The sequence below is a fragment of the Bubalus kerabau genome, chromosome 2 (assembly GCF_029407905.1).
Source record: "Bubalus kerabau isolate K-KA32 ecotype Philippines breed swamp buffalo chromosome 2, PCC_UOA_SB_1v2, whole genome shotgun sequence".
NCBI classification, from domain to species: Eukaryota; Metazoa; Chordata; class Mammalia; order Artiodactyla; family Bovidae; genus Bubalus; species Bubalus kerabau.
Genome location: NC_073625.1, coordinates 123,739,610 through 123,751,677, shown reverse-complemented (window position 1 = coordinate 123,751,677; position 12,068 = coordinate 123,739,610). Strand labels below are relative to the sequence as shown.

At 36.9% G+C, this 12,068-nt stretch overlaps 1 protein-coding gene across 1 annotated transcript in view; it reads right to left on the bottom strand.

Moving 5' to 3' along the window:
* Positions 1-12,068, bottom strand: part of P3H2 (prolyl 3-hydroxylase 2) — a 175,459-nt gene that overhangs the window by 19,125 nt on the left and 144,266 nt on the right. Inside the window, exons 5-8 of the mRNA XM_055568708.1 lie at positions 10,123-10,265; positions 9,178-9,267; positions 7,305-7,345; positions 4,932-5,026 (exon numbers count right to left, since the gene is read on the bottom strand). Of these exons, the coding sequence (XP_055424683.1) occupies positions 4,932-5,026; positions 7,305-7,345; positions 9,178-9,267; positions 10,123-10,265 (369 nt within the window). The remainder of the gene's footprint in view (positions 1-4,931; positions 5,027-7,304; positions 7,346-9,177; positions 9,268-10,122; positions 10,266-12,068) is intronic.

Genomic DNA, 12,068 nt, shown 5'->3' with positions numbered 1-12,068 from the left:
CATAAGTTTGTCCTACTTCATTTCTTATTAGTCTTTGACCACTGAAGTGTTATTAACAGATACCAGTGTGACAGTAACTGCATCCGTACCCACTGAGGTATGAAATCTCATGGCATCCTTGGCTAGAAGTGGTTATTCAGATGATCCACCAGTTGCTCCTCTTCATTTTTCTAACTGGCCAGCAAAATTTATAAATATAGAATTTCTTGGGAGCCAGGAAAATATCAATATACCCACAAGCTCCCAGTTTTAGTAACAATCTTTTGGATAAATAGAAAATATACGTACAAAGTCAATTTTTCAAATTCAATATTTCTCAAACTTTATACTACAGAGAAGTTTTTAATGAAAAAAGAGTTTCTTGATCAAATATGTTTGGGAAGTAGTGGGTTAAACAACATTTAAGAGGATATCGTAGAACTTTAAATATGTGAACAGCCATTATAAATATCCTAAGCATCAATATAATATGCAGCAGTTCTCACCATAAAATAAGCATAATGTCCACCCTTTCTTCCTCTCCTCCTTTGTCTCTTCCTCTTTCCTCCCTACCTCCCTTGCTCCTTCCCTTCCTTCCTGTCCCCCCTTCCTTTCTATGGCAAAGAGACTCTAGGTTGGCCCCTAATTATCACTGCCAACTCGTACTCATAGGTTTGTGTACTTTGCTTCTCTCAAGTGTAGATGGGGCCTGGAGTTTGCTTCTAACTAAGAATATGGCAAATGTGATGGGATGTCACTTCTTTGATTGGTTACATAAAATTGCAACTCCTATCTTCTGGTTGACTTAACCTGTCACCTTCTCAGCATACACTCTGATGAAATAAGTTGCTATATTGGACAGACTCACATGGCAAGGAATTGAGGGCATCCTTCGGCCAACAGTCTGCCAGAAACTGAGAACCACAGTCCAATAGTCTTTAGGAACCGGATTCTGCTCTTGAACTTGGAAGAAGATAGTTCTTCAGCTTTAGAAGAGATGTCAGTCCTGATCAACACTTGATGAAACCTTGTGACAGATTCTGAAGAATGGATCCAGCTAAGCTAACCCCAGAGTCCTGCTGTCAGAGACCCAGATAGTAAATGTATGCTGTTAAAAGCTGCTACCTTAATTCTTGGAGAAGAGCATGACAACCCACTCCAGTATTCTTGCCTGGAGAATCCCATGGACAGAGGAGCCTGGAGGGCTATAGTCCATGGGGTTCCAAAGAGTCGGATACAACTGAAGTGACTTAACATACACACACATACCTTTGTGCAATTTTTTTTTCACAGATTGGAATGGACTTCTTAACAAAAAACACAGTTCACTTGAGAAAGGTTGCTGTAATCCATATAGTTAAGATTTATAGGCAGTTCCTCAAATATTAAAAAGCAAACTGCATATTCTATTTCCATTCAGAGATATAGAGAAAGATGTTCCTTTAACAAAAAAGACAAGCTACTTGGAGATTCACTGGAAATAATTTTCTAGTATAAAATTCAAATAGAAATGGAAGACAGACCAAGGGTTTAGTGGAACAGGTTGGTTTGTACTTTGCTGTTTTTCTCATTTTCAATATTGAGAGTATATTACTTTAAATATATTTAGCTTATTTTAGAGCATGACTTCAAAAGTTACCTAAAACTAAGACATTCAGAAAAATGCCTACCATGCTCTGTATAAGTATTTTCTGTGATGATGATGATGATGATTGAATTGGTAAAATATGCCTGGTATATTGTGTTAAGCTCTGAATGAGATCTCTCTCTAAATAAGCACATGACATACTGGGGTATTTTTAAAAGCAGGCTTATAGTTCAAGCTCTTTTCAGGGCAGGAATAGAGAGGCAGATGTAGAGAATAGATGTGTGGATATGGTGGGGGAGTGGAGGGATGAACTGGAAGACTGGAACTGACATATACACACTACTATATGTAAAACAGATAGCAAGTGGGAAGTTGCTGTTTAGCACATGGAGCTCAGCTTGGTGCTCTGTGATGACCTAGATGAGTGAGATGAGGGGCGTGTGGGAGGCCCAAGAGGAAGGGGAGATGTATATGTATACACACATATAGCTGATTCACTTCATTGCACAACAGAAACTAACAGAACATTTAGCACCAACTGTATACCAATAAATAAATTTTTTAAAGTCATTTATTAAATTATTTATTAAAAATAAAAAATAAAAGAGGGCTACTGAGATATTGCAAAATTTCCCCAACCATGCCATAAGTAACATAACAAAGATCAAGTTAAGGGACAAAGTGTAACATGGAGTCTAAAATACCTAAGCTCCAACAGGCTCAGGCAGAATCTATACTAGAAATCTGCCTTTCATGTAGCTATCACAATCACCACTAAACACAGAGTTTCATACAGAGGTTTCCCACATATACATTTGACAAAAGACAATCAAAAACCTACCTACTGATCAAAAGAAAAATATATATAAAAGGAAAAATAAATCCTGCCATTCAAAAATGCACATGGTAGAAAAAATTCTACCAGCCTATGAATGACTAGTAGCACACTAGACAGAGAAAAACATTAAAATAAAAATAAAAATGTAGTCCAATAAGTTGTGGTTCCTGGGATCTGATTTGATGGGTTCAGCCAACTCTTAACCACAGCCCAAGGAAAGTTAGTTGAACAACTTAATTCTTCTCTCATTCATAAAGTATGTGCCTGGCTCTGGCTCTCTCATTGCAATAAAGAAGAATCATCTAAGAAAATGCTCCTTTGTGTTCACTGCCCATGACATAGCAAGAAGATCTCTTTTATCGTAATACAACAAGGTTATACAAGTAACAACAGGAGTGTGCTACCAAGCTCCTATATGAGCTCAGTCCCTCAGTTTACAAAAGACTTTTATGTTCATCCTCTCCAAAGAGTTACTATTTTTCTGTTACATGTGAGGATCACAAAGCTCAGACAGAATGAGTCTCCAGTTACCAGTTACTCTGGAGAACATCAGACTAAGATAAGCTTCCTGATTTCAAGGTCAAAGTTATTTCTACTATACCCCCACTGACTCAGGGATTATTATCAAGTGGGGTTTTTGGAAAACCGGTGGTTGAAAAAAGAATGGATAAGTGACAGATGTTTTTAATAAGATGACATGCATATTCCATGGACTGGAGTCACTCTGGGATGCAGTAGCCCTGAGTCACTCCCATCTAAATGCCTGGCAATCATCCAATATGAATACTATTAAATACTGTTAGATAACCAGAGTAGATGACAATATTTTTGTGGAAGATGAGAAAAGGTGAAATATATTCTACTCTGGAAGCATGTATTCTTTTGTGCTTCCCTGACACACGCTTTCAGCCAGACTGATGTTGAAAGTGTTTTCTGGTTGGGAACTTAACCTCTGTCTACCACTGTACGTAATTTAGACCTTATTTTGATCTCCAGTGACTGCACAGAAGGCTTTCAAGTAGCTTCCCAGAGAATATTCTAAGATCCTAAGATTAGCTCATTCAACTGCAGAAATGATAGAATTTGATAACCCAGTCATTCATGACCTTGCTCCATCCTGTGTAGTCTTCTGTTCTACTCTTCCCACTAGCTTTCCTAGTCAGTTTCTGGACATCAGATCCCCTGGTAGCCAGGCACAGGGGTTGGGGAGAAAATGCTATGAAATTTGGCGACTGTCCTAAAGTTTCCCTGACTTTTACAGCAAAGTGCCCGGCTTACTGGCATTCCCTTCCTGGGTGATTTCTCGGCTTAATTAGCAGCATGAACTCTGGCTGACCATGAAGCTCCCTGGCACTTGTAAAACAGCCTGGGCTTGGTGGCCACAAACTGAGGTCCAGGTCAGATTAGATGAGCATATTATCCTGTTTACTGCCTCAAAGTGACTTGGAAGCTGAGGAAGGAAAAGGGCTGGGAAATGTGAGAGGTGCACAGAGCCAGATGTTTTCAAATCACTTAGAGGAAATGTGCTGACAGCTCATTTGTCAGGGAAAGGAGGACTGTACTTCTTCTCCATGCAGGTTTTTGAAAACTTCTTATCTTGCAATGATTTAATCAATGGGGGATACATTTTGGATATCTAGACATTTCTATGTTCCATCATCAGATGAAGAGGAGAAAATGAGATTTGGATTCAAAATCCTCCTCATGCTAATATGAGCTCTGGGGCTTTGAATGGGTGAGTAAGTCTCTGTGACCCTCAGTTTTCTTGCCTGTGAAGTGGGGAACACTTGTCTCACAGGAGATGCTACCAGTATTAAAATGAATTGTATATAAATTTTCTGGGAAAATTGGGAAACATATAGAGGTAGTAAAAATTGTAAAGGATTGCTACTGTCGTTTGTACTACACTTGCCAATAATTTATGATAACAATAATGTTTAGCTCTATTTAAAAACTACTTTTGGCAACACTCCACCTATGTCTCCATTCATTTTGAAGTTATGCAGGTAGACATCTAATATCCTGTTCTTTCCTTCTCAATGCCTTTGTGGCATTTGTTGTATCCACTTGAATGGCTTCCTCCACACTTCTGTCAATCCAATCTAAATTCTACTGATTTATCAGAGCCCTGATCAGATATATGCCTTGAGGATTTTAGGTTAACTAATCCAATATCTCTGTGACGTGTCTCTTCAAGTTCCTCCCAATACACAGTCTAGTCTGTGAGTTTAGCACTCATCTGCCATGTGAGGGAGGCAAGACAGGTAACCTCTGCAAGCCTGGGGTACTCAACTCAGGACTGCACAATCATACAGTCCCTGCCTAACTCACAGGACTCCTGTGAGTGAATTTGGAAGCCCTTTTGGTTAAAATCAAAGGTAATAATATACAGACCTGAGACATTCTTGCTACAATTTGCTTTCAGAATTTTAAGAACTGGAGTAGTTTAGTCCTATTCTTCATTTTTCAGTGAAAATGTATTCTGCCCTGTTCTGGGTGAGAACTGGCCTAGTCAACAATACTTACCCTCTCTTAGGTCTCGGTCTACCTTGGGCAATGACTTTTTCCCCATTGACAATCCATGAACTTCTGCCGCCTCCACATTCACTCCTGAAGGGACCCTGCCCATTAAAAAAAAAAATGTTGTTGATATTTGGCAGAAATCAACACAATTCTGTAAAGCAGTTATCTTGTAATTAAAAAATTAATTTAAAATTTAAAAAAGTTGAAATAGCAATATCCTATTGAATAAAATTGTTCAAAGGCAAAGGATACCTTACCCAAGTAGTCTATAACTTCATATTATACATTTAGATCATACATAAGTCCCCATCTTTCAAGATCAAATTAGATGTCATTGCTTCCATGAAGCTCTTCTCTATTTCCCCAAAGAATGTGCTCTATTTCACTTCTCTAAATCTTTTTTGCAACCTTTGTATTCCTTGTATCCATAATGTAACTCCTTGACATTAGACTTTGAAAACCAACACAGCAGGAAAAAAATGATTATGTACATGTTTATGATGCTAGGAGCACTGTGTGTATAATGCTCAATGTGTTCTTTGTCTTGAACATAGAACAATGATCAAACTGACATAAATCATGTTTGGGTGTAGTGGGTCTTGAATTTTCCAAGAAAGAAGACTCAATTCTGTGTCAAACTTTGTAAACACACTCATGATAGCATGTGATCAAACTGACATGATCATGAACAATGATGATCAATGAACAATGATCAAACTGACATAAATCATGTTTGAGTGTAGTGGGTTTTGAATTTTCCAAGAAAGAAGACACAATTCTGTGCCAAACTTCGTAAATACACTCATGATAGCATGTTGCCCTTTCTATATATACAAACTGAGCAAATCTAAATATGTATATCGCATTCTTGGATATCTTGAAAAATTTTGAGGCTACCAGGGGGTTGAGCCTGGCATGTTGTAGTTCACGTGGTCATAGAGAGTTGGACATGGCTTGGCGACTGAATAACAAGGGTTGAGCTCTTGAATCTTATAGGAAGACTGTAAGATTTTGAATAAGAAGATCTGGATCTGCCAGTCAGTCCTTTGTGCTGAGACACTGAGTCCGAGTCTTTTGCCCTGTCAGGGCCTCAGTTTTTTGATTTTGATAATAGTCTGGACCTCATGATCTTGTGGATTAAGAATGTGTATGCTGACTCTTGACTCTCTGTGACTCCATGAACTAAATAGCCCACCAGGCTCCTTTGTCCATTTTCCAGGCAAGAATATTGGAGTGGGTTGCTGCTTCTCTTGTGTTTCCTGCATTGGCAGGCAGATTCTTTACCATCTGAGTCACCAGGGAAGTCCTAAGATAGCTGAGTGCATATCAAAGAAATGATTTCAATGAGCCCAGGCACGTCCATCTTCCCATACAAAGGAAAATGCTAAATTAACTTGAGATGTTTTTCTTTAACAGTAGTTTTTTGATGTTCTGACTACCTGGTTTTTGTAACAAAACTCCTATACATCCTGGTTCCTCCCTTAGCTCTTTGGAGTAGTCCCTCAGAACAATCTTAGAGTCTGTATCCTGGGCTTGCAGTCTTCAGAAAATTTGCTAAATAAAACATAACTTTCAGCTTTCAGATTGCATTTTTTTTTTCAGCTGACAAAATCAAACATGTAACTATCAGTCCAACGTTCTATGAGTCCTTGAACTTCTTGGAATATGTAAATTTTTGACATCTATCATTTTTTAAAAATGCATTTATTCATTTCTGATTGAGTGCATGACACTCAATATTTTAGCTTGCAGGAAAACTTTCTAAGTGTGATGCTTTCAAATAAATGCAGTGAGAAAATTCTGCATTAAAAAGATAATTTTGTTGCTTTCTTTCCTATTAATAAATCAAAAATAGCATCCAACTTTCTCTGATTTAGAGTCATAGAATGTTTAGCTATCAGAGATTACCTGATTCAATCCATTCACATAAGGAAAAACAGGAAACCCAATTTTGTTTTTTGTTTGTTTAGTCGCAAGTCATATCCAACTCTTTTGCAACTGCATGGACTGTAGCCCACCAGACTCCCCTGTCCACGGGATTTCTCAGGTAAGAATACTGGAGTAGGTAGCCATTCCCTTCTCCAGGGAAGCTTCCCAACCCAGGGATCTAACCTGAGTCTCTTGTATTAGCAAGCAGATTATTTACCACTGAGGCCCCAGAAAAGCCCCGAGACTCAGAGAGGAAGATAAATTATTTAAGGTCCCTCAGAAATAAGAGGAAGAGCTGAGGCCAGAATGCAGAAGTCCTAATTCCCAGTTCAAAGCTCTCTCAATTATGTCCTGTTACCTATTCCCTAGAGCCAAAGTTCTTTATGATAAATATAATTCTAAGTGTTCCGTCTCTTTAAAAATAAACATTCTATATGGAGAACTTACCTATTCTCGTCTTGTCTTCCTCCATAACGAATCCAATAATTCTGTTTTAAATTAAAAAAAAAAAAACTTGGTAGTTTTGTCACTAAAATTCCATGTACAGAGATAAGATAAAGTAAAACACTCAAAAGACCTAAAATATTAGAAAACTTGCATATTTTATAAAGCTATAATATACTTATTTATTTTAAAAGTTTAATGAAAGGAAAGGCTAAGGTTGATGCAATTTTGGCAAAGACAAATGGATTTAAAAAATAAATAGCATGGAATTAGCCTAGGAATCCACCTTTTTGTCAAAGCAAGTTATTTAGAATTTGGTGGCAGGAAGACACTTATAAAATCATTAAGTATAACTCCTACCTTTTTTATAAATAAAAGAAACAAAAAAATTTAGTTTGGTTAATCATCTGTATAGGATCATAAAGTAGGTGATTTTTTCCCTAGGATCATTTGGGATAACATAATTTTCACAAATAGCAAGTAAGACTGGAGATAAACATATTAGAAATGTACATTAAAATCATCTTAATTCTAAAAATGTGCCAATAAAAATATAAACAAAAAGAGATGAAAAAATGTATTATATATAGGATATATTACAAATAGTGCTTTTTAAATAGTAAGTATAACATGTAAATATATAAATTACTTGTATAATAACCAACAGATAACTGAAAAAAATACATGTCCAGGTAATTCAAATAAGAGGGAAAATAATCAATAATAATTTGTGAAAATTGATTTTTGCTGATCATCAAAGGAACATAAATTAAAACTAGTGATGCACTATTTTGCACACAATGTATTAGGAATGTGAATGATTTTAAGATGTTATTTCTCATTGCTGAGATGTTCAGGGTAAACTATACTATAAAAATTTATGTATTTCTAAGAATAATAAAGGTAGCAGAAAACTCTCTTAGAAAAACAATCTCAAAACTTTAAACCTTCTCATATCTTTTGTTGGCAGAGTTATCCCACTTCTGGGAATTTATTCTATAGATATTTAGTTCAATAGAACAAAAATACTTAATGCACTCATTTTGACAAGAAAAAAGGCAAACCAACTGTTTAGCAAAAGGAAAATAATTAATTTCTTTATTTTACATCAATTGTTGTTTAGTTGCTAAGTTGTGTCTGACTCTTTGCAACTTCATGGACGTAGCCCGTCAGGCTCTTCTGTCCATGGAATTTCCTGGCAAGAATATTGGAGTGGGCTGCCATTCCCTTCTCCAGGGATGATCTTCCTGATCCAGGGATCAAACTTGTGTCTCCTGCCTTCGTAGGTAGATTCTTTACCACAGAGCCACTAGGAAAGCCCAACACCAACAATAGGTGTAACTAAAAATAATTTTGAAAGGTGTAATGATATAGAAATTGCTTATGTTATTTGAAGATCAGAACAGAAATCTGTCTATACTGTGTCATTAGTTCTACAAAAGGAATATATTCCTATGACTAATATTTAACATGCAACATGGGCAAGTGGAGAAAGACCAGCATGATGGGTAGTACAATTGTGTTTGATTTTGTTCTTTCAAAGTCTTTTTAATTTTTAAAATGTTTAAGAGAAAATACAAAAGGTACAGAAGTTAGGAAATAAAACAGTCCTGAGGCAAACATATCATGTATAAAACACTTCTTTCCCATGCAAATATATTTGCTTTGACTTTAGCGCTCAGTGCATGGAAATCTATTAAAGTTTGTTAAAAGTTCATCACATATACAGAGTAAACACGCCCTGCTCCCAGTTTTTTTAATCGCAAAGTTGGGGATTAGAATCATCAACAAGTGCATCTGGGGAGTAAAATTATAAGTAAGAAGTACTCTGAATAGTTCTTTTAAATAACTGTTCCTCTCTCCTCTTTGCTCTTACTGGTTCAGTGTATGAAAATCCCAGACCCTCTGCAGCTGATTTTATTAGTTCTGATTCCAGTTTATGTCGCTTCACAAACATCGCCAAATCCTATAGAAAAAAGGAAAGAAAACGTATATTCAAATAACAGTTAAAGGTTAAATGTAAGTTTAAATAACACTTCAGGTATGATTAATGTTCAAAACAGAGACATTACTTTGCCAACAAAGGTCCCTCTAGTCAAGTCTTTGGTTTTTCCAGTAGTCATGTATGGATGTGAGAGTTGGACTATAAAGAAAGCTGAGTGCTGAAGAATTGATGCTTTTGAACTCCAACTGTGTTGGAGAAGACTCTTGAGAGTCCCTTGGACTGCAAGGAGATCCAACCAGTCCATCCTAAAGGAAATAGATCCTGAATATTCATTGGAAGGACTGATGCTGATGCTGAAACTCCAATACTTTGGCCACCTGATGCAAAGAACTGACTCATTTGAAAAGACCCTGGTGCTGGGAAAGATTGAAGGTAGGAGGAGAAGGGGATGACAGAGGATGAGATGATTGGATGGCATCACCGACTCAATGGACATGAGTTTGAGTAAACTCCAGAAGTTGGTGATGGACAGGGAGGCCTGGCATCCTGGAGGCCTGCTGCAGTCCATGGGGTCGCAAAGAGTCGGATACGACTGAGGGACTGAATGTTCAAGTGGAAATATTTTTCTTTAGACAGTAAAAAAATGAGTTAAAAAATACCAAAGCTTCAAAAAGTATCTCTATTTCTGCAGATTTTGACAAGCTAGCATGTGTGTGAAATATAGGCTTTTATGACTAATATTTAAAGTTAGAAAGAATAGAATCCTAGAACCTTTACTCCGTTGTTAGCTATCTTTAAGAGAAGTGTTATATTTCTGCCAGCTCTCCCCAGAGCACCCAGCAGGATAAAGAGTTTCTTCTCAGACATGGGTCTCACCTCTCTGGCCTCGATAGATGCTGGGTCAGCCCTGTCACCCAGTAGGCTCTCATAGTAATCCACATTGTCGAGGACATCCTCGTCATCCGGATGCAGTAGAAGATAGGCTTTGGCACACTCCAGGGCTTTTACATATTCGCCGACTGAAAAACCCAGGAGTTGGGGCGTTAGAGTCAGCCTAGAATTTTACACAAAATTTTTAAGAGACATGTCAACATGTCTATGAAAGTCAGCATTAGATGATCAAAACAGGGAAGGTGCTACCTATTGCACAGCACAGGGAATTCTACCCAACACTCTGTAATAACCTATATGGGAAAACACTCTGAAAAAGAACAGATATGTGTATACGCATAATTGAGACACTTTGCTGTACACCTGAAACTAACACAACATTGTAATCCACTGTACTCCAAGATAAAATAAAACTTAAAAGAGGGAAGATACTGTGAAGTTGCAAAAACAGCTGCAGATAAGAGGAAGGATGGGATTTCAGATATTCCAAAAGTACTAATTTTGGTCTGCTATGCTGCTTGATGTCTTCAACAAATTATCAAAAGCCTATACCCAAAAATGTTTGTTGGCAATTTATATTATTTAATCCTGAGCAGAAATTTTGGAGTTAATTTTGATTTCTGTACTGAATTTGAAAACATGATATCTAAGACCAACTTCAGCAATCCAAATTCTAGTAATTGCTTTTAAACATAAGGTATTCACTCTCTCTCTATTTCTCAATAGGATAAATGGAAATTAAAACTTTATGGAGATATCAGTTTTCACCTAATATAAGATTTGGGAATATCTAAAAATTTGATAATATATTTTGTTGCTGGGCAATGAAAAAGGTACTCCATGTGGAGGAAAAATTGGCAACATCTGTCAAACTTACAAATGAATAAACAGTTTGATGCAGCAACTGTACTTTTGGAAATTTATTCTATACATGTTTATGTGCAAATGTAAATGACATACATACAATATTTATTTTATCATGATTGTAAGAGTAAAATATTACAAACAAAATAATGCTCATCAGTAAGGTGACACATGAAATAAATTATACTATGATGATAACCAGATATAAATATGAAAAATTAATAATGAAGTTCATTATGTATTTAAACAACTAGATTGAGCCAAATAAAACTGCCAAAACTTGACCATTTTTAATCAAGCAAAAGGGAATTTCATAAGTTCAATCTACCAAAAAATATCTGATATGTATTGTTAAGTGAAGAAAACAATGTAGTGGTTGAGTTGTTGTGAAGTCGCTCAGTCGTGTCCGACTCTTTGTGACCCCATGGACTGTAGCCCACCAGGCTCCTCCATCCATGGAATTTTCTAGGCAAGAGTACTGGAGTGGGTTGCCATTTCCTTCTCCAGGGGATCTTCCCAACCCAGGGATCGAACCCAGGTCTCCCACATTGCAGGCAGACGCTTTACTGTCTGAGCCACCAGGGAATGTAAGAACAAGTATAAGTAATGCATTATCTTCTATTTATAAGAGGAAAACATAAGTCAGAGACTGGGCTTGTGTGTATGTGTGTTTGTGATGTTTCTGTATAAAATTTTGGAAGAGTAAATAAGAAACTGTGGATTGTAGGACATGAAATTAGGTTGTAGGGAAAAGAAATAGAGAAGCTTTTAAATATTTAATTTTTTAAGCCTGTGAGTATATTATTTTTAAAATTAAATTTAAAAGTCACATAAAATATCAATGCAGTATAACTTTCAGGGCATTGTCACAACATTCGTGCACTTGCAGTTTCACCTTCTGCTCTTGTTCTGAGCTGCAGTGACATGAGGTGACAGAGAAAATGCACCCACTCCTATCTCTTGATTACAACTGAGGAAGGCAGAGGGCCAACTCACAACAATTCAATGTCTGCTATGGTAAGCCACACCCCTCCCTTCAAGGTCTTCACAGATGATCCATGCTTTAC